Source organism: Myotis lucifugus, unplaced genomic scaffold (genome assembly GCF_000147115.1).
Source record: "Myotis lucifugus unplaced genomic scaffold, Myoluc2.0 scaffold_3, whole genome shotgun sequence".
Lineage (NCBI taxonomy): Eukaryota > Metazoa > Chordata > Mammalia > Chiroptera > Vespertilionidae > Myotis > Myotis lucifugus.
The window spans coordinates 26229445-26251346 of record NW_005871051.1 but is presented as its reverse complement, the minus strand read 5'-3'; the positions used below and the strand labels follow the sequence as shown (position 1 = coordinate 26251346).

At 40.3% G+C, this 21902-nt stretch overlaps 2 protein-coding genes across 4 annotated transcripts in view; both read right to left on the bottom strand.

Moving 5' to 3' along the window:
- The window catches only part of LOC102425711 (nuclear body protein SP140-like protein), a 310769-nt gene that overhangs the window by 145536 nt on the left and 143331 nt on the right, over positions 1-21902 (bottom strand). The window lies entirely within an intron of this gene.
- LOC102426655 (nuclear body protein SP140-like protein) overlaps positions 1-21902 on the bottom strand; it is a 46185-nt gene that overhangs the window by 2709 nt on the left and 21574 nt on the right. For 2 of the 3 annotated variants that reach the window (XM_023762217.1, XM_023762225.1), the window contains 7 exons: positions 21435-21581; positions 20643-20726; positions 17505-17558; positions 9929-10033; positions 8329-8471; positions 6901-6948; positions 16-131 (listed from right to left, as the gene is read on the bottom strand). In XM_023762217.1, the coding sequence (XP_023617985.1) occupies positions 16-131; positions 6901-6948; positions 8329-8471; positions 9929-10033; positions 17505-17558; positions 20643-20726; positions 21435-21581 (697 nt within the window). The remainder of the gene's footprint in view (positions 1-15; positions 132-6900; positions 6949-8328; positions 8472-9928; positions 10034-17504; positions 17559-20642; positions 20727-21434; positions 21582-21902) is intronic. The other variant, XM_023762219.1, reaches the window with a different exon arrangement.

Here is a 21902-nt window from a genome sequence, read left to right as displayed (position 1 = left end):
CTGCATCTCACAAACCTCGTAGGATCCACAGGTGGGATGTGACAGTCCTCATGAAAGAAGCTGAAACAACGACTGCAGTTGAAGAGCTTTCCTTCATCCTCACAGATCTTGCATTTCTCTGCATTTTCCAGCTAGAAGATAAAACAATGTCTGTGTCCCCAGTGAGACCCTGAAGACCAGCACTGTGGGAATCTGGAACTCATTGCCTTTGTGGAAACCTAAATGGACAGTTATGTGCTTCTCCCTGAGCTGTGAACCAACTGCATGGAGTGGAGTTTCAGAAAAATAACTCTTGGTCTATGGTGAGGTTCAGGAGGAGTGGCCTATGTGACCAGAAAAGGTTTTCCTATAAAACCAGAGTCTCTAACACAGAAAGACCAGCTACAAAAGAGAGGGTGAATTTTATAGAAATGTGTACTATTGTATTACCTTGCAGATAAAACAAGATCCTGGAACAAAATTCATTTCCCTATACCAAAATGACTAAAATGACGCAGGGAAAAGTGGTTTATTCAGAAATTGGTAAGATTGAATAAACTGCTAAGACAGTATTCTTGTTTTCTTGGCCGAAAGCTTCCCATGAGATGAAGGGCTTGGTAGAGTTTCCTGGACTGTGGATTCTATACCTGAAGGGCCCCTAAACCTATGACATTGTCTTTGAATTGGAAAGACCACAGGCACAGATGACCAGGTCGTGCCAGGGAGGATAGAACTCTTTGGCACTAGAACCCTGGGGAGATGTCCCATGACTCAGCATGGCATGTAAGGTGTGGAGCCTCCATCTCTGAATGGCCAGAGAAAGTGGCAATTGCGTTGTTTTATAAACAGAATAGGGAGGGACTCTCTTAAACAACTGATACTGATTTCTCAGCAGTCTCAATATGTGGCCTTTAACCATGTTTAATTTCATTTGAAGAAGATAAACTTTGACAGTATTTCCATCCAAATCCTGTGGCCTAGCATCTACTCATTGAACCCAACCAAATTTATAGAGCAGATATGAAGATACACTGTTTTATATACAAACATATATATTCATGGAAATAGCTAGCCTGTGCCTGAGCCCTTTCCTAATCAAGAAAATGCAGTGTAAGGATTAATATTAAAGTTCAATATTATGTGCTGCTATGACATTTGGTAAAATTGAGAAGGCCTTGAACAGCGTATCTGCAAGTTCCCTTCCTGAATCTGCTCTCCTGGATAAGGTCCCTCAGCTAAACAATGTTTCTTGTCAAGGGGCCACATGTAACTCTGCTCATCCTAGAATAACAGGTTTCAGTTCCCTGTCAGCCATGGAATTATTCAAAGGAGCATGCCATAACCTCCCAGGGAGACCAGGGGATAACCCACCCTCCACAGCCCCTGGTTGCTCCCTCTGTTCCTGAGGGCAACATTGGTGAGGCCTGCATGGCTGGCAATTCCCTTCTTCCTTGTTTAGGAGTATATGTGACTAATACACATCTGTCAATCCATCTGTCCAGTGACAGATGCCATTACTTGCTGTCCCCCAAACTGTGTGGTACACAGCCCTCCCTCACCAATGGGGTGAAAAGGAAGTGATTAAAACAGAAAACCCCTTTATTCTTTCTTTTAAATGAGAATCAGAATTTATGTATGAATCATGAACTGTCAGGAACTATATTTGCTCCTGGTTGCTTTCCTGATTCTGCCTTCTGAGAGAACCCAGAAGATTCTGGGTTGCTCTATAGATAGAAACATCCTGTCTATCCCATTGTCTATTGGAGAAATTCCTACCCTCTTGTGACCATCTCAGTGACACCAATGAGACTGAATTGGGGACTGGCCCCCATTGATGAGTGCTGGGTGGAGGGAATGTGGTCCATTGAGGAGCAGGAAGAGGTAGGGATGACAGTGTCCACTTTTCTCAGCCATGACCATTTCTCCTTTCTCCAAGCACATGGGGTTGGTGCCATCACTCTCCTGGGCTTAGTCAATCAGCCTCACTGCTGTGTCTATTTCCCTTTTTGTCCTCTCCTCTTCTAACACTTAGACGGAATCCCTGAAGTTTATGTATTTGGCCATTTGATTGCCCCAGATAATCAAATGACTCTCAAAGCTACAGTTACATTCCCATGTCTCCAGCTTCCAAATGTCCAGCCTGTCTTCTGCATTTGTGCACATCCCTATGCTCACCCAGCATCTCCCTTTGCCCCCTTAAAGCACACCCCAAACTCATCCAGGCTAAACAATGTATTATCCTGTCCCCACACCCACTACCTGTTCTTTCCTGGTGCTTCCATTTCATAAAACATTTGCCTTTGACCACAAACCTGAGAATACATCCTGCGTCTATACTCTCACTCATATTCCAAATCCTACTAAGCCCACTCCTTTTCACAGTAACGGTTAAGCTTCTTTTGTTAGTTCCATCTCTGTAGGGTCTGATATGTACAGGGATGCTGAGACCCTAATGAATGGTTCCACTTAATACAATAGAGAAAAGTGTTCTGTTTCTCAAAGTCCATATTGTATCTCTGTTAGCAGCACACAAAGATCACAAATGTCCATCTTGAAGTAAATGGGCAGAGTAATGTGCAACACAGCTATGTTGCTTCTCTTCATGCAGAAAGTAATAACAGATGAAAAGTCACTCTGGCTTTAGGGTGAAAATTTTTATCTGGGGAGAATCAGGATTCTGGTAATTTTTTTTGCATTTAAAAATGGCCATATATGAGAAAGTGCAAAGCTCAAGGAACATCTGGCCAACAGCTCCCATTCAGTGTTCCAGAGAATCCTGAACCGCATCCTTAATGGAGATTGAGAATGGGTCTAACATGGAGGCCTGAGGCCATTCTCCCTTCTCCTCACTGTAGGCACTCACAGACTGCTATCATCATCTCCATAGACTGGTAACCATCTTCTCAGAAGAGAAAGGAAATAACAAATGTAACCAGTGCACAAGAATCTTGCATCCCTATCTGTAATCAAGTCTAAGCCTTTTCCCTTTGGTTCTTTGTGTCTTAGCTTGGCTGCACATTTGAATTTTCAGAGGCAAGTATATAAAATACTAAATTCCTGGTCCCAACATCATAGATGCTGAATCAATTGGTCTGGTTCGAGGCACAGGCATTAGTATTCTCCTTATGTCATAGAATGAGTAAGTTGTGTATCAAAAACATCTGGAGACATTTTAACAATTCTAATGTCCAAGTCATAACTTAGAATGATTTAATCAAAATTTTATCTAGAGTGGGATCAGACAATGTTATTTTTCAAAGGTCTTCAGGTGATTCTGTGTGCAAAGTGTGGAACCTGAGTTGAGATTTAGTTTCACACGTGTGATTATTAATGCATGAGTATATTATAAGCCAATGCTGAATTGGCCTGTGATATCTATCCTAGGAAAGATTATTAAGAAGAGTGAGGGTACTCTTGTTAGAACAATTGCCCTTTCCTTCCCATGGAGTCTTGATCATGGTTAGTATGACATGAACTCCACCACCTCCAGTAACTCTTCAAGGGCATCCGTCAAAGTTAAAATGAATCCAAGCTCCTCCTTACTCCAAGTCAAATTTCAGAAGTTCATCCCCATTTCCTTTTCATCCAAATCCCAAGATGGCACCTGGTTTACTTTTCACAGGAAACTGACTACTGGGTATAACACTTACATTGCTCTTGTTTATTCAATAGAATGACTTGACTTCATTACCTTCAGGCAGCCTCAGCTTTTATCTCCACCCAGGTCAGAGAGGTCATAGACAAGGATGATCCACTCAAAAATGACCTGAGAAATGGTCATGTCATTGCCTGCCTCTCTGGAGAGCCTGGAATACTTTGCTCCCCATTAATTATTTATCCATGGTAAATAATGAAGTTGAAACAATTCTTGAGGTCAGGGGTATTATTTCAATCTTCTGCAATGAACATTGGGCATTTTTTAATGCTTTATCATTGCATAGTGAATTAGTAAATAAATGAGTATTGTTTCACTTAGGAAAAGATATTACTTGCTATCTTTTTAGCAAATACTAGCATAAAACCAATAATAGTTGTGGATGAGTATTTCAGATAATATGACAATTCAGCAGCTGTCACCAGAAAGGATAAGTGGCCCTCATCAAGAGACAGGAAGCTGTCATGTGGCGCCAAGTGTGACACTAAAGTTTTGAGAAACCGAGACTCCATTAGCAAGAGAAGTTCTTGGAGGCACAGATGATCCACTGAGGTAGTAATGGGTCCTGAGATATGACACTTTGGGTCACTTCAGTTCTTCATCAAGGAGACACAAAATATAGGGGTAACTGAACCTTGTTGCTGCAAAGTGTTGTACCCATGGATAAGGATAGAACCTGTGGGTTGGAAGTTGCTAGTTCTTTTAGGTACTCCAGATTGAGTAACTCTCTAGAAACACAGAGAATGATAGAGACACTATTGTTTAAAGTAGTCACTGAATAAGCAAAAGAATAATTTATCTTCAGTAAACCAATGGGTATAATGTGCCAAGGACTGGTGGGCCAAAAGTCCTAGAATATCAGATAATCTAAAGGCCTAGACAGCTATATGTAACCTAATGTACATTCTATGAAAGTCTTGCATGGCCATTTCTACCTGAAGTATATTTGAATGGCACTTTTCACCTCCCCCTTCTTCTTGAGTTCTCATTCATACTCAATCTTGAAAAAACTATCACTTTGTCCTGAAACTACACCTCACATTATGTATTTTGTTTGTTTCCTCCATAGTCTTCTTCCATAGAGGGAGAAATCACTTTCATAGATAGTTAGGAAGTCTGTAGAGTCCTGAGGTGGAGCCAAAGGGTTGGCATCAAAGTAAGGAATTTTCTAGGTGAGTACCTCATATGAGACACATCAATCTCCCAAGAGCTCCCTCCTAACAACACCATACTTAGGAAATATTTCCCAATAATTTTTGCCTGAGAGAAAATACTGTATGTCTATTTTATGGAAGGATGGAAGATGCTGTAAAACAAAAGCAGAAAAGAAATATGATTTTAGTTGCCTACCTCATGAAATAGTGTATGGTTTCATATATGTCCCAAGATAGACTCAGTACTAAATCTGGTTCATCTGGATGATGGTGATCAAATTTTGCTTCATCAGATTTTATTAAAGTTAGAAAATAGTAACCTTTATGAAAAAAATCTGGTCTGAGTTAAAGATGAGCCTGTTACCTTATTAACAAATATTTTTATGTATTCCATAATTATGTCTGCTTTTAGAAATTGGACACCCTTACAATATCTCCATCTATAGCTAAAACTCAGCTATGAGATCTATATTGATGGCTCTTTATTATCCTCATCTCAAATGGTTTACCATTCAAAGATGACCTTTCATTCAACCTATTATTCAATGGAACAAATCTGAAGGCACATACAAAATAAATAAATTAATTAAATAAAATGAAGGGAAGAGCTAGGAGAAGAGGCAACAATGTTAATTACAAAACTAAGAAACCATAAAAAAGATGCTATACCATATAAAATTAGTTATGTAATAAGAAGGTGTATATTTTCTTTTTAGTTTTCATTGTCTTAGGAGATTTATGGGTAAATATATTGCTACGAGAGATGTCTGAAATTTTGGTGCCTATCATTTCTTCTAAGACTTTTATGGTTTCATGTCTTACATTTAAGTCTCTTATCCATTTTGAGTTTATATTTGCTTATGGTGTAAGTTGCTGGTCTAGTTTAATTTTTTTGCATGTACCTATCCAATTTTCCCAACATCATTTATTGAAGAAACTGTTTCTACTCCATTGTATGGTCTTGCCTCCTTTGTCAAATATTACTGAGCAGAGTGGCTTGGGTTGATTTCTGTTCTATTCCATTGATCTACATTAGAAGAAAAAGCTTCTGCACTACAAAAGAAACCATCAACAAAATAACAAGAGAGCCCAGTACATGAGAGAAGACATTTGCAAATGATACATCCAATAAGGGGTTAATCTCTGAAATATATGGAGAACTCATACAACTTAACAAAAGGAAGTCAAACAATCCAATTAAAAATGTCAAATGACCTAAATAGACACTTTTTCAAAGTGGACATATAGAAAACCAAGAGACATATGGAATAATGCTCAAAGTCACTAATCATCCAAGAAATGCAAATCAAAATGATAAAGAGATATCAACTCATACCTGTCAGAATAGCTATCATGAATAAATCAACAAATGACAAGTATTGGAGAGGTTGTGGAGAAAAGGGAATCCTAGTACACTGCTGTTGGGAAAGCAGACTGTGCAGCCATTATGGAAAACAGTATGGAGTTTCCTCAAAAAATTAAAAATGGAACTCCCATTTGACCCAGTGATCCCACTTCTAGGAATATATCCTAAGAAACCTGAAACTCTCCTCAGAAAGAATACATGCATCCCCATGTTCATAGCAGCACAATTCACAATAGCTAAGATTTGGAAACAGCCTAAGTGCCCATCAGCAAATGAGTGGATTCAAAAACTGTGCTACAGCTACATAATGTAATACTACGCTACCATGATAAGAAGGAACCTTTACCATTTGCAGCAGCATGGATGGAACTGGAGAGCATTATGCTAAGTGAAATAAGCCAGTCAGAGAAAGATAAGTATCACATGATCTCACTCATATGTGGGATATAATAAATCAAATAAACTGATGAACAAAAATAGACCCCCAAGACATAGAAGCATGAACAGACTGTTGAATCTTAGAGGGAAGGAAGGGGAGGGTGGGTGGGAAGAGATCAACCAATGGACTTGGATGCATATACAATTGTCCGTGGAGACAGACAATTGGATAGTGAGGGCCTAGGGCTGGGTGGGGTTGGAGGGACGGGAGCAGGCTTGAAGAGGTTAATGGGGGGAAAAGGGAGACTGATGTAATACTTTCAACAATAAAGATTAAAAAAAAAGAACTTGTATAAAGTAATAATCACCTTTTTCTTCTTGCCACGTTGTTCTGGAGGTTTAGGTAGGTGTTTATGCTGAAAGAGTAAAAGATCCAAGTGTATGGTTACCCCGTGTTTATGTTTTGTGTCTGGCATTGCAACCGCCTCCCAAATATTTCTACTTGGATGTTCCACTGTCAGCTCAAACCAAGATGTCTAAATGAGAAACCATCGTCCTCTCCTCAGTGGTTCTTCTAGAATTCATTAATAGTAGCTGGAAAATCCTCCTTAGAATTTTTTCCTTTTCTTTTGTGTTCTTATTTACTTAAGTTTTCATTTCCTTCACAATCTTTTTGACCCCTTTCATTTCCTTTCCATTCCCACCAGTGCCACTCAAGTTATTTCCTCACACCAGGGCTGTTCAACTGACACACACATGTCCCACAGCTATGGGGTGTCAGATACTCTGCACAATGTTGGACACAAAAAGATGTATAAACCATAGAGGGATATAGGAGATCAAGGGGTTTCATGAAAGGATAAGTATAAAACTGTGAGAAGGGCCTTAATAGTGAGGTCAGGGGGCCCAGGGAAGGAATGACAAGGCAGGTCAGTCAGAGAATGTTTAGAGATGGGTGACATTAGAGCTGAGCATTTTAGGTTCCCTATAGGTGTCTTGGGCTGAAAGACAGTGAAGTGATTTGCAGGCTCCATGTTGTCTGAGATACTGTTTCAAATAGGTCATTTCACACCTCAGGTTCTGAATTGTCTATGTCAGTAATGGCGAACCTATGACACGTGTGTCAGAGATGACACGGAAACTCATTTTTTCAGTTGATTTTTCTTTGTTAAATGGCATTTCAATATATAAAATAAATATCACCAATTCCAATCTTTGTTTTTCCTATGGGTTCCAAAAGAACAAAAAAGTTTCTATATGTGGCACAGCCCCAGAGTTAAAGTTAGGGTTTTTTCAAAATGGATGACATCCGAGCTCAAAAGGTTCCGCCCATCTCTGGTCTATGCTATGAGTTTAAAATCCTTAGCCTGGCATTAAATCCCTCCAACCCTCCCGCCCCCCTGCCCCAATTGATGGATTATGCCTTATTACACACAATCCATCTACCTCAACCTGTGGAACCAGGTTAGTCATGGTTCTGGTTTTCACACCATTCTTTCTCCGGAGTGCCTTCTGACCACTTGTTTGACTGTAGATAGTCTCTTTCTTTCCGTGGCTAAAGTTGTTTGCAAGCACCTAAGTCAGAATGACCTTTCACTCCTCCAGGCTCCTGCCCCAACCAAGCCCCTTTGACAACATCAATGTGCTGTCTTGTACTGACTTATGAGTGTGGGGTGCCTCTCTCCAGAAAAGGATAACGTTAGGGGACCTCAGGGCTCTATCCATGACTCAACATATATTTGGTGAGCAAATAGTGACCTTTTCTTCAAATACAACAAGGAAAGTCACTGGAATACCTCTATCAGCCATTTTAGGGTTTTCCCACCGCAGCACACGCTGTTCTTCCAGTTACTTGATTTTCCATAGCCTCCTTCAACTTCAAATTCCCTGGGGGTGAACCAATTTCCATCCTCTCTCCATATACACTTCACCATAGCTCCTGTAAGACCGGGATAATTTGATCCTGAAACCTCCTTGTCCTCAGAACTCAGACACTGGATCTACAGGCAGCCAATTTGGATTCAAGATCACTAGCAGAAGAGTGTGGCCTCACCTTTTATACTTGAGAATCCCCACCCCAGCCTGTAAATACCATGTAAGGAGATTTTCTACTTTGGAGTGAAATCTGAAATGGAGGCCCTGCCCTGCTGCTCTCAATGACACTAAGGCAACATCTGTGCCCTGTATTACAATGATTTCCTTCCAGTTCAATGGCATTATTGGGCTGATATTTTTCTTATGTGAAATCATGGATAACTGATTTTAAAGTAATTGTGAAATATTATTCAGTGGAGAATTTTACTTATATATAGATAAAAGATAGTCTTATACTTAATAACATTATTCATTATAGAAGAGGAAATAAAAACCTCATTTAGATACTACATCACACCTTCTAGGATGGCTGTAATGAAAAAGATAGACAATAAGCAGTGTTGGTGAGGATGCAGAGAAATGAGAGCACTCAGATTTTACTGGTGGGAATATAAACTGGTGCCATACTGTGGAAAATAGTTTTGATTTTTCTCAATAAGTTCAACATAGAATTGTCATATAACCCTGCAATTCCACTCCAGAGTATTTAGTGAAAAGAATTAAAAAAACAGGTTCACCAAAATCTTTATTCAAAACAGCATTATTCATAATAGTGAAAGGGTAAGAAAACCTAAACTGATAGATAAATGCATTACTGTGTCTCCACACCATGGACTATTATATTATTTGACAATAAAAAAGAATAAAGTATAATGCATGATATATACATATGAACCTGGAAAACATCATGCTGAGTGAAAACCAGTCACTGAAAGGCACATGTTATATGAGTCAATTGATATGAAATATTTATAATGTTCAAATCAGAAAACATTTTACAGTCATTATGTACATTGTCTCAAAGTCACACCAGGAGGCAGGTTTTTAATTATTATCCATTTATTAGATGAGAAGTTTCAGGGTCAGAAAAGTCCCATTCTTTACTCAGTCACTTTTGGCAGAGCTGAGGCTGGAACTCAGGTTTTCTGATTCTAAATTTTGTGAACTCCTCACTACAACAAACACCCTGTCTTGTTGATGGATTCCAGAAGGGGTATAGTATATGAAGGTGGAGGCTGATTCAAAATAAAGTATGCAATATTTTCCACCCACAGACTGACGTTTCTGCACTTCTTTTTGGTTCCATTGGCATCCTCATGGATACATCCATGTGGAAGTGAGCACTTAATATGTACCATTTCTTAAAGTGTAAAAACATCATCTTAGAGAGCCCTACCTCTTCTCAAGACAAAATTGGGGCCCCAATTCCTTAAACAATGGGTAATTTACATGGGTAATTCCATTAATTTTTGTGATTCCTTCATGGAGGGGTTATAAGTGAAAGTAGACCTTGAAACTTACCTCGTTTCATTTTTCTCTTAATTAACATGCCCATCTTCTCCCCACAGGTCACAGGAAGTATTTCAGCCATAAAATCCACAGTCTCATCTGTGTGCATTTTTCCCCCTGAAAGAGAAGATTCTTCATTGTATCTCATTTTACAACTGCACAAGTACAACTTCCTCCCAAATTGAGATTGTTTCTATAGAGACATAGGAGTACTTAGGAAACTTTATCTCACAAACCTTCAGAGTTTCAAAGTCTTTCTGTCAGTGGCATTTTTGATGCATAACAACAGAATGCCTACCTTCATCTCACCTCTCAAATCTCACACAATCAGAATGCCTGAGCAGAGACATCAGGCTTCTATAAAACTATAGTAACTCTCAATGCAGTCATCCCCTTCCCTGATTCTTCCATAACAATGAAACATACAGCTGCTGTCATGTTCTGAAGGAAGGTCTCCATCTATGCTCTTCCAGTGCAGTTGGGTGGCTGGAGACAATATCAGAGACTATACTTGTATCTCCCCATTTGAGCTCTTACTCAGGGCTCAAATGAATGATGAGGAGAAGAGTTAACCCTGAAGATAGTGTCTACCTGCTATTCATGTTTTCTACTTTGCCTCATTTGTCCCTCACATCAACTTCCTCCAAAGCTGAAAGAGGAGCTGAGGAAGCTCAAGAACAATCTGCAAATTGCATGACTTGCTGGACCATTACAGTCTGCCCTTTATAAAAGGCTACACGCAATGCTCTGATCATCTAACCTTATGACCTCATCTCCTCCGGTCAACACACTTCTCTATTATAGGTATTTTGTCACTGAAGGCAGCTTTCCCCAATCTAGGCAGAAAGGGATCAGCTCCTTCCTGCATTGCATAAGGACCAAAGTGGTGGGGAATCAATGGCATTATATAGACCAATTGTGAAAATCTGGATTCTGTTCTGACCATTGCTGGTGAGGATGCATTGTTCTTCCCCACTCTTCAGAGTGTCTAGAGATTTTGGATATAAATTTGGTTATTTTTTTTGGAAATGCCGTTTCCCTGCTTGTATCTGACCCTTCCCGATGAAAACTCTGAGTGACAATATGAGATTATTGGAATAAAAAATGAAGAGATGAATGGTACACAATATATTTTATCTCTCCTCCTCTCCCCTGCCCCCAATATTTTTGGTAGTGAAGGAAAAGCAAAAGACCCAGGCACCTGAGGTTACCTAGGAGGTGTGGGAGATGGAAGAGCACTAACCATATTTGTCTTTCAAGACTGTCCTGAAATAAATCATTCTTGTCTAGCTTTCCAGCCACATATGTAGATGCTGATTCTGCCATTCAGCATCAGATGTGAGGAATCAGGGGCTGCTGCATTAGCATCTCCCAGGCAGAACATTTCTGGACATGGTCCCCTCACTGATTCCCAGTCATTGGATGAAGGGTTGTGGGATACATCATGGAGAAATATAACAGATTGGATAGACTGTATTGCCCCCATCTCTTTCCAAAACCCATCAACAATGAACAGAGCTAAAAACTTTAAGATTACAGGTGATCAGGGACCAACCCTACCCATGGCTTATATATTCCTTTTAGGAACCTGAACAAGTATAAATGCCTCTGTTTCAGGATCACCATGTGTGCCATTGGGATTGCATTTCCCGTGTGAAAGCCAGGCATTCACTTGCCTCCCTCATGCAACCATGGTGACTTGCACCATAGCAGTGGTCACAGGAAACCTAAGAAATTAAGGTTTAGGACATTTGTTAAATTCTGAAGGAAAAAATTTGAATGAATATACAACTAGACTCCAGGGGTCAGGTTAATCTTGGCTGGTGGAGTGGTGTCCTCACAGGGAAATAGCCAGAATGTGCTTTGTGATGTGAATTTGTTAGGACCCAATTCTCCATGCAATTCCACATGCCCCAGAATATCTTTTCAAGGATGTGTGAATAGCAGAGTTTTAGAATGTAGAGTTAATGTAGCTTCCCAAGTCAGAGGGCAAATTTGTTTTCTGACCAGTATAAAATAGAGAGCATCTCCCTCTTAATTATCCCAGGATAGTAAAGTGTACTTTACTAGAGGAGAGATTTGAAATGCAAAGAAAGTGTAAGGAGCCTCTGGGACAGCTTCAAATGTACCAACATCAGAATTATAGGGGTACCAGAAGATGAGAGACAGCAAGATATTGAAAACCTATTTGAAGAAATAATGACAGAAAACTTAACCCACCTGGTGAAAGAAATAGACTTCCAAGTCCAGGAAGCGCAGAGAACCCCAAACAAAAGGAATCCAAAGAGGACCACACCAAGACACATCATCATTAAAATGCCAAGAGCAAAAGACAAAGAGAGAATCTTAAAAGCAGCAAGAGAAAGAAACTCAGTTACCTACAAGGGAATACCCATACCACTGTCAGCTGATTTCTCAACAGAAACTTTGCAGGCCAGAAGGGAGAGGCAAGAAATATTCAAAGTGATGAATAGCAAGAACCTACAACCAAGATTACTTTATCCAGCAAAGCTATCATTCAGAATTGAAGGTCAGATAAAGAGCTTCACAGATGAGGAAAAGCTAAAGGAGTTCATCACCACCAAACCAGTATTATATGAAATGCTGAAAGGTATCCTTTAAGAAGAGGAAGAAGCCGAAACCGGTTTGGCTCAGCGGATAGAGCGTCGGCCTGCGGACTGAAAGGTCCCGGGTTGGATTCCGGTCAAGGGCATGTACGTTGGTTGCGGGCACATCCCCAGTAGGAGATGTGCAGGAGGCAGCTGGTCGATGTTTCTCTCTCATCGATGTTTCTAACTCTCTATCCCTCTCCCTTCCTCTCTGTAAAAAATCAATAAAATATATTTAAAAAAAAAAGAAGAGGAAGAAGAAGAAAAAGGTAAAGATACAAATTATGAACAACAAATATGCATCTATCAACAAGTGAATCTAAGAATCAAGTGAATAAATAACCTGATGTACAGAATGAACTGGTGATTATAATAGAATCAGGGACATAGAAAGGGAATGGACTGACTATTCTTGGGGGGAAAAGGGGTGTGGGAGATGCGGGAAGAGACTGGACAAAAATCATGCACCTATGGATGAGGACAGTGGGTGGGGAGTGAGGGCGGAGGGTGGGGTGGGAGCTGGAAGGAGGGGAGTTATGGGGGGAAAAAAGAGGAACAAATGTAATAATCTGAACAATAAAGATTTAATAAAAAAAAGAAACAAAATGATGTGCATAAAATGATAACAAATTTAAGTAAATGGTTATGTTTCAAAATTATAATGAGAAGAAAATTAGTAACAATAGCTAAATGATGGAGATGGGATGTTGAGCTTGAGGGAATCCGTGCTAAGATGCTTGTCATCTGTTGAGATTAAGGCATGGTTAAAGAAATTATAGAAATTTTACCTCCAGTTTCCAAACCAGTGGAGAAAATGGTAGAATATAGAATTCTATTTCATGCATTCAGAAAGTAGGAAAGAGACACAGAAACATACAAAAATAATGGTTAACAATAATATAGATGTATAAGTTCAGATATATCAGGGATAATAATGAAAGTACCAAATAAAACATAACTATTAAAAGGTGAGGATTATCTGAGAAAATTACAAAAAGCTGTGTTTTTACAAGAGACACAAAACAAAGTTGCATGGGGGGCTTATGAAAAGGGGTAAAAACTATAAAAGTTAATGTAGCCATATTAGCCTCCTGGAAAAAAAGATTTGAAGGTTAAAAGCATTGATAATGACAAAGGGGAACTATAAAAGAAGAAAGTATTTAAGTTATAACAATTATAAATGGCATCAAACTTTTAATGTAAAACAACAGAACATGGAGGAGTTGGCAAATACAACCATTTGGAAAACTTAACACATCTCTATCCAACATGATGGAACAAATACAACCTAATTTACCACTGATCCAGTAAATTTAAACACTGTGCTTGATAAAGAGCCTGTATGAAGGGAGAAGCCGGAACCCAGCAAGGAGTTCAAATGTACATATTTTAAAGTGACCTAGAACATTTACGAATATTGGTCACACTGGTTCCAAAGAGACTTTCAACACCTTTTAAAGAGTTACTGAAATAAATTCTTCATGTCATGTTCCAGATACCCATTTTAATTCTTGTCCAGACAAAACACCATAGTTCATAACTTCTTTAATAGTTGGCAGGACCACCAGCTTAAGATTTGTTGAGTAAGATGAGAACAAACTATTTTTGTGGGATGAGGGAAACTCTAGAAAAGCTTCACACAAAAGGGCTAGCATTCTGCAGGAAGATATGTTTTGCTTTTCTCCATTTATCTTTAGGATGGCCTCAGCCCTAGAACATAGCCATATGGCTGGAGCTCAGTAGGAACATTGGAAAGTGACATGATCTTAAAAGTGGCTAAAATGGCCCTAGCCAGATTGGCTCAGTGGATAGAACATTGGCCTGTGAACTGAAGGGTCACAGGTTTGATTTTAGTCAAGGGCATGTGCCTAGGTTGCGGGCTCCATTTCCAGTAGGGGGTGTGCAGGAGTCAGCTGATCAGCGATTCGCTCTCATCCTTGATGTTTCTATCTCTCTCTCCCTCTCCCTTCCTCTGTGAAACAAATTTTTAAAAAGTGGCTAAAATTAAAGATCGAAGAAGCTCCCAAATGCACAGGGACTAAAAGAGCTAAAAGCATTTTGAAAAAGAGAATCAAAATTATAGGCCTTACTACCTGACTTCAGGACTCATTATAAAGCTACAGTAAACAAGATCCTGTAGTATTGACATAAGGGTAGACATATAGGTAAATGGAACAGAAAAAGAATTCCAGAAATACACTCAAAGTCATATGGCCAATTTATTTTCAAATGGATGTGAAAGCAAATTAATTCAATGTAGAAAGGATAGTATTTTCATCGAATTTTGCAGGGACAATTGAATATCCCTATGCCAAAAAACAAAACAAAACAGTTCTTAGCTAACATCATAGCAAAAATTAACTTAAACTGGATCATAGAGCTAAATATAAACATCAAACCATAAGAATTCTTGAAGAAAACAGAATCTCAAATTAGGCAAAGATTTCTTAAATAGAACCCCAAATTACATATTTTGAAAGGGAAAATTGTTGAATTAGACTTCATCAAATATTAAAAATTTTGTTCTTCAAAAGGTAGTGCCAAGAAAATGAAAAGGTCAGCCTTTTCAGACTATAAGACATAACCAACAAAGGATTCAAATCCAGGACATATAAAAAAGTCTTTAACAAACAAAATAAAACAAAAAACGAGATAGATCAATTAAATAAGGGTAAAAGATTTCAATAGATACTTCACCAAAAGGGATCTGTGGATAATGGCAAGTAAATGAAAAGATGCTCAGTACCATTCATATTAGGGAGATTCAAATTAGAATTACAAGAAAAACCAAGAAATGCCTCCTAAGAATAGCTATAATTAAAAAAACAACAACTAACAATACCAAGTACTGGTGAGTATACAGAGCAATTGGAACTTTCAAACATTTCTAGTGGAAATATGAAAGGGTACAACCACTTCGAAAAATACTTTGGCAGATTCACAAAGCATCAAACATGCAGTTACGGTCAATTAATATGACTTAGTAGTACTTCTTTTAGTATTTATCCAAGAAAAAATAAAAATATGTTCACCCAAATATTTGTATGAACATGTTCCTCATTGTTTTTTTTTTTCAAAATGAAAATAGCTCACTGCCTATGAAGAGGCAAATAGATAAATCAGCTGCTTATTCATACAAGGAATACTTCTCAGCAATAGAAATGGAGTAACTGCAGATACACAGAGCAATAGCAGTGTGTCTCAACAGCATTATGCTTAGTAAAAAAGAACAGACATAAATAAACTATATATTGTATAGTTTTTGTATTGTATATATTTCATTTATATAAAATTCCTGGGAGAGAAATACAGTGATAAAAACAGATCCACTGTTTCAAGACGAGGGGGTGCAAAGAGGGACACAAATGGATATTTGTGGATGATGGAAATGTTCTATGCCATGATCATGTTGGTTTACATGACTATCTACATGTGTTAAAACATATTCAATTAAATCTTTAAAGTGATAAAATCTATTGTATATAAATTATATCTCAGCAAATCTGACAGGGAAAGTAAAAACATGAACAGTCTATAGAAAGAAAGCTATAAAATTTTGTTGAAGAACAAAAAATGTGACTTGAATAAATGCATAGGTCATTCTCCTTTAAAAATGTTTAAATTCTACCCCAAATAATCTTTAAATTCATTGTAATTTCAAATTCCCAAAGGAATTTGGAGGTATTAGGAGAAAATCTTGTTTAGATTCTGAACACACAGAAATTTAACATCACTGAATTTCTGAAATCTTTGTCTTTCCTATTTCTCCTCAAGGTATTTTTTTTGCAACAGAAAATATAGTGGGTAGGAAAAGCAAATTTTACTTTAAACCTTTGTAATTAATCCAATTTTGTACTGAATTATAAACAGACTAGTTTTTCAGAATAGAATTCTATTTACAGGTACAGAAGTACAGGGAAAGTCACATGAAAGGGCATTTCAATTCATATAAAAATGTTGGGGGAATTTCTTGTAATTACTATCTCACCTCATATACCCAAGGAGGTGAATGCTGTGTGAATTACAGATTCTTAAGATCTCTCACATTCCCTATTTCCTTCCTCCATCTTTAAAAAAATCTTTTATTGATTTCACAGAGGAAGGGAGAGGGTGAGAGAGATAGAAACATCAATGATGAGAGAATCATTGATTGGATGCTTCTTGCACTCCCCTCACTGGGGATCAAGCCCATAATCCCAACATGTGCCCTTGACTGGAATTGAACTGGGACCCTTCAATCTGCAGCCTGAGGCTCTATCCACTCAGCTAAAATACCTAGGGCCCTTCTTCCATCTTCAGAGCCACTACATTGTGTCTCTCTGACCATTCTTCTTCCTCTCTCCACACCAAAAAAGATTCTCTATTTTTTAAGGACTAGAGGAGTGTATTGGGGCCACCCTGGTAATGCAAGATAACCTCTCCCATTTTAAGGTCCCAGTTTAATTAAATCTGCAAGGCCCACTTGTCATTTAAGAGAACAGATTACAGGTTTCAGGAATTAAGACATGGACATCTTTGAGGAGCCATTGTTCTACCTACCACAATATTATAATTGAAATTTCGTGCACTGGAGGGGTGGGGTGGTGTCCCTCAGCCCGGCCTGTGCCCTTTCACAGTCCGGGACCCCTGTGGAAAAGACCACCTGGGGAGGGGGCCTAAGCTGCAGTGGGACATCCTTGGTGCTGCCCAGGTGGTGGGAGATGCTCCAGCCACCGCCACTATGCTTGCAGCCATCAGCCTGGCTTGTGGCTGAGTGGAGCTCCCCTTGTGGAAGCACACTGACCACCAGGGGGCAGCTCCTGCTAAGCATCTGCCTCCTAGTGGTCAGTGCACATCATAGCAACCAGTTGTTCCCCGTGGTCCCATTGGTCAATTTGCATATTGCCCTTTTATTATATAGGATAACAATAAAGATGATGAAACACTGGCATTATAAAACTTATTTCTCACATCAAAAGCAAATAAAATCTTATTCTTACTTCTTCTCTTCTTGGCTTTTCCTGAAATGCAGTTTTTTCCAGTATCTGGTGTATCTACAACAAACAGGTGGTGGTGAGGAAATGGAAATGATTAAATAAAATTTACAAATTTGCTCTTGCTGGTTTTTCTTGGTGGTTAAGGCATCAATCTATGACCAAAGGGTCACTGGTTCAATTCCTGGTCAAGAGCATGTACCTCAGTTGCAGGTTTCATTTCTGACCTCAGTTGGGGCAAGTGTGAGAGGCAACTAGTCAAGGGCAATGTTTTTTTTTCCTCTCTCTCTCTCCCTACTCCTCATTCCCTTTCACTCTCTCTAAAGATCAATGGAAGGAATATCCTCCAGTGAGGATTAAAAACCCCACAAATTTTAGGATGATTCATACTGCAGAAGGCTTGAGTTTATAAAAGTGTTCGATTTATTGTTTCTTTCTTCTAAAGTAACCACAACCACAAACCTACTACATTGAGAAGTAGGACTTCAGAATCGGCCCTGGGTCTTCCTTTATTTCTCAATTAGAGGCCCAGTGCACAAAAGTTTGTGCACTCAGGGGAGGGGGTGGTCCCTCAGCCTGGCCTGTGCCCTCTTGCAGTCTGGGACCCCTCGGGGGATGACCACCTGCTGGCTTAGGCCTGCTCCCTGGAGGGATTGGGCCTAAGCTGTCAGACAACCCTCTGGCAGCTCCGGAGCCCTTGGGGGATGTCCACTTGCTAGCAGGGAGCAGGCCTAAGCTGCAGTTTGACATCCTTAGTGCTGCTGAGGAGACAGGTGAGGCTCCCACCACCACCACTGTACTGACAGCTGGCAGCCTGGCTTGTGGCTGAGCAGAGCTCCCCCTGTGGGAGTGCATTGAGCATCTGCCCCCTGGTGGTTAGTATGTGTCATAGTGACCAGTCATTTCCAGTCGTTCTGCTGTTAGGGAAAATTTGCATATTACCCTTTTATTATATAGGATAAAGGCCTGGTGCATGGGTGGGGGACGGCTTGTTCACCCTGAAGGATGTCCCGGGTCAGGGTGGGGGTCCCACTAGGGTGCCTGGCCAGCCAGGGTGAGGGACTAATGGTTGTTTTCATGCTGGTCACACCCCCTTCAGGGTGGGGGTCCCCACTGAGGTGCCTGGATAGCCTGGGTGAGGGGCTGATGACTGTTTGCAGCTGGTCTCACTCCCTTCAGGGTGGGGGTCCCCACTGGGATGCCTGGCCAGCCTGGGTGAGGGGGTGATGGCTGTTTGCAGGCTGGTAACACCCCCTTCAGAGTGAGGGTTCCCACTGGAGTGCCTGGCCTGCCTGGGTGAGGGGCTGATGGCTGCTTGCAGGCTGGTCAAGCCCCCCCCCCAGTGGGGACCCTCACCCCATGGAGGTTTGGCCAGCATGGGTGAGGGCCTGAGGGCCATTTCACGCTGGCCAAGTCCCCCAGCAAAGGAAACTCCCAGCCTTTCCTTTTTTTCTTACTATTTTTTTTATTCTGAGATTCATTTACCTTCTAAAATTGAAACTGTTGCCTTTAGTGGAGCTCAGAGCCGGCTGCAGCAGGCATTACTAGAGCAACCAAGCTTCCTGCTTGCTCCAGCTCTGTGGCTTCCTGCCGCCATCTTGGTTGGATTAATTTGCATATAGTCACTCTGATTGGCTGGTGGGTGTGGCTTAAAGCATAGCAAATGTATGGTCAATTTGCATATTTGTCTTTTATTAGATTAGATAACATTTTGATAAATACTCTTAAACACATTTGTACTCAGAGATAGGACCAGGTCTCATACCCTTAAGATTTTTATGAGGAGGTTTGTGCAAAAGTTTGTATGATATCACTGTATAAGCCTGTGACATGCTAAAGCACAGACATACATAAAAAGTATGTGCTGGGTTGCCTGGCTGGCGTGGTTCAATGTTCGAGCATTGACTTATGAAATAGTTTGGTTCCAGGTCAGGATGCGTGCCTGGGTTTCAGGCTGATCCCCAGTACGGGGTGTGCAGGAGGCAGCCAAATCAATGATTCTCTCTCATCATTGATGATTCTATCTCTCTCTCCCTCTCCCTTCCTTCATAAATCAATAAAAAATATTTTTTTTTGAAAAAATGTGCTGGGTTATGAATAGTTGATTTGATGTTTTTCCTCCTAACAGTTTAGTGGTAGAATCAGTTGTCTTTTGAGGCTTCACTAAGATTGTGACAAAATGACACTATTATTGAGAAGTAAAGAATAGTTGGCTTTAATGGGTTCCACAGGATATGGGTGTGTTAGGGATGGATATCACTGTACAAAATCAAGACTTTATTAATTTTTATTACTACAGTGATTATTATTAATGATGAGTTTAGTGATGTAGTAAGCTAGATACTTTCATTTTAGTAGTGTATTTCTACTACATCTTCCATGACAGTCAACAGGGCCATGTTAATCATGACTTCATGATTTCTTGCCTTCCTACTGTTCCCAAAAGAATCAGGCTAAGCAAAAAAAAAGGGATTCTACCATGAACTGGACCTCTTCACTTGATCTCAGCATCAAAGCAGGCTGAGTCAAGTTCAGCAGAGAACAGGAGCTCTTTTTTTAAAAAAAATATATTTTATTGATTTTTTACAGAGAGGAAGGGAGAGAGATAGATAGTTAGAAACATCGATGGGAGAGAAACATCGATCGGCTGCCTCCTGCACATCTCCCACTGGGGATGTGCCCGCAACCCAGGTACATGCCCTTGACCGGAATCGAACCTGGGACCTTTCAGTCCACAGGCTGACGCTCTATCCACTGAGCCAAACCAGTTTCGGCGAGAACAGGAGCTCTTATTTCAGACTCCTGACACACCTGTGACTCTCACCTTCATAAGTGACCTACTCCCAGCTGGTGAGTTGCCTGACATTTAAAAAAATATATTTTTATTGATTTCAGAGAGGAAGGGAGAGGCAGAGAGAGATAGAAACATCAATGATGAGAGAATCATTGATTGGCTGCCTCCTGCACACCCCCTAGTAGGGATTCAGCCCACAACCTGGGCATGTGCCCTTGACCGGAATCAAACCTGGGACCGTTGAGTCCAGAGGCTGATGCTCTATACACTGAGCCAAACTAGCGAGGGCATGGAAACAGTAACTTAATTCAGGTTCCTTTAGCCCAAGCCTTGAGCTCCCACCTCCTTACCACTTTTGCTTTTCAGTGCTGAGCTGGAAGCCTTGGGGGGCACATCTCCATCACTGGATTCTCTGGAGTCATCACTGTTGATCACTGCATAGAGGAGAAAAACCCTTTAGTGTCTCAAGATGGGGTCAGGGAGCCCACTGACAGGAAACCCCTTCATGACAGCACTAGGGAGATCTAGAAGCTAAGTTAACTCAGGTCCCCCTGGTCTGTGCCCAAAAGTGCGTGACCTGCGGGTTACTCCAAGTCCTACCCAAAAGGTGGAGAAGTTCATGTGCAGAGGGCAGCTTTGCCCATCCTGCAGCACACTTCTTACCCCCATCCTCGCTCTATCTCCTACCTCCATCCTTAATCCACTTCCAGTCCCCACCATCATTCTACTCTTTCTTCCATTCTCATTTACTTCTTCACTTTTCTATTGGCTCAAGTAATTTTCACAAACTATGCCTGGAAATGGTATGTCTTTAAAACTCTCCTTGTCTGTATTGTTTATTTCTCTCTCCTCTAATAAATATCTTGGCTCTTCATTTTTCTTCCTTTTCTCCTACACCCATCATTTTCCTCTCTTGCACAGAAATAATCTCTTTGACATTAAACCAACCATCTCTGCTTTTATTTATTTTTACAATTACTGGGGACATTTCTCTGCTAAGCACACAGCATAAGGATCTTATTCCCTCCCCTTTCTACTTCTAACCAAGGCCTCCAGGACTGTCTCCACGGGCCCTGATGACACATCACAGACCCTTGCCTGGTCCTGGGATTCACATCACACATTCTTTCAGGCAGTCTTGCCTATTATTTCAGATGCCTTGTTACAGTCAGTCATTGCTTGGGCTTCCCATTCAACTCCTGAATTTAAAAACGGATCTTCCATCTTTATATTCACCAGATGTACAGAGCAGATATTGATTTGGTTTCCATGGTGAGGTAGCTCCACTCCTGGACAAAATTAAAATAAATGAAGTCTTCCCCAAGGAAATGAACACCCTCACTGCAATCAACAAGCCCTTTTCCCTGTAATGCCACTTCAGGGAAAGCACCTCCACCCTCTCCTTTCCTGCTGCTTAAATCTGTCCTTTACTGTGTGCCTCTCTTAACTCTGGGTTTTTGTTTTTATTTTTGTTTCTACTTTTCAGAAGAGAGGCTTATTTTAATCTGACTGGGTTCCAGGGCCATTTTTATTTTGTGGACACCTTACCTTTTCAATGGGGTTAGGAATAGCACTTTGTGCCTTCTTTGTAGTATTTCTCCAAATCAGAC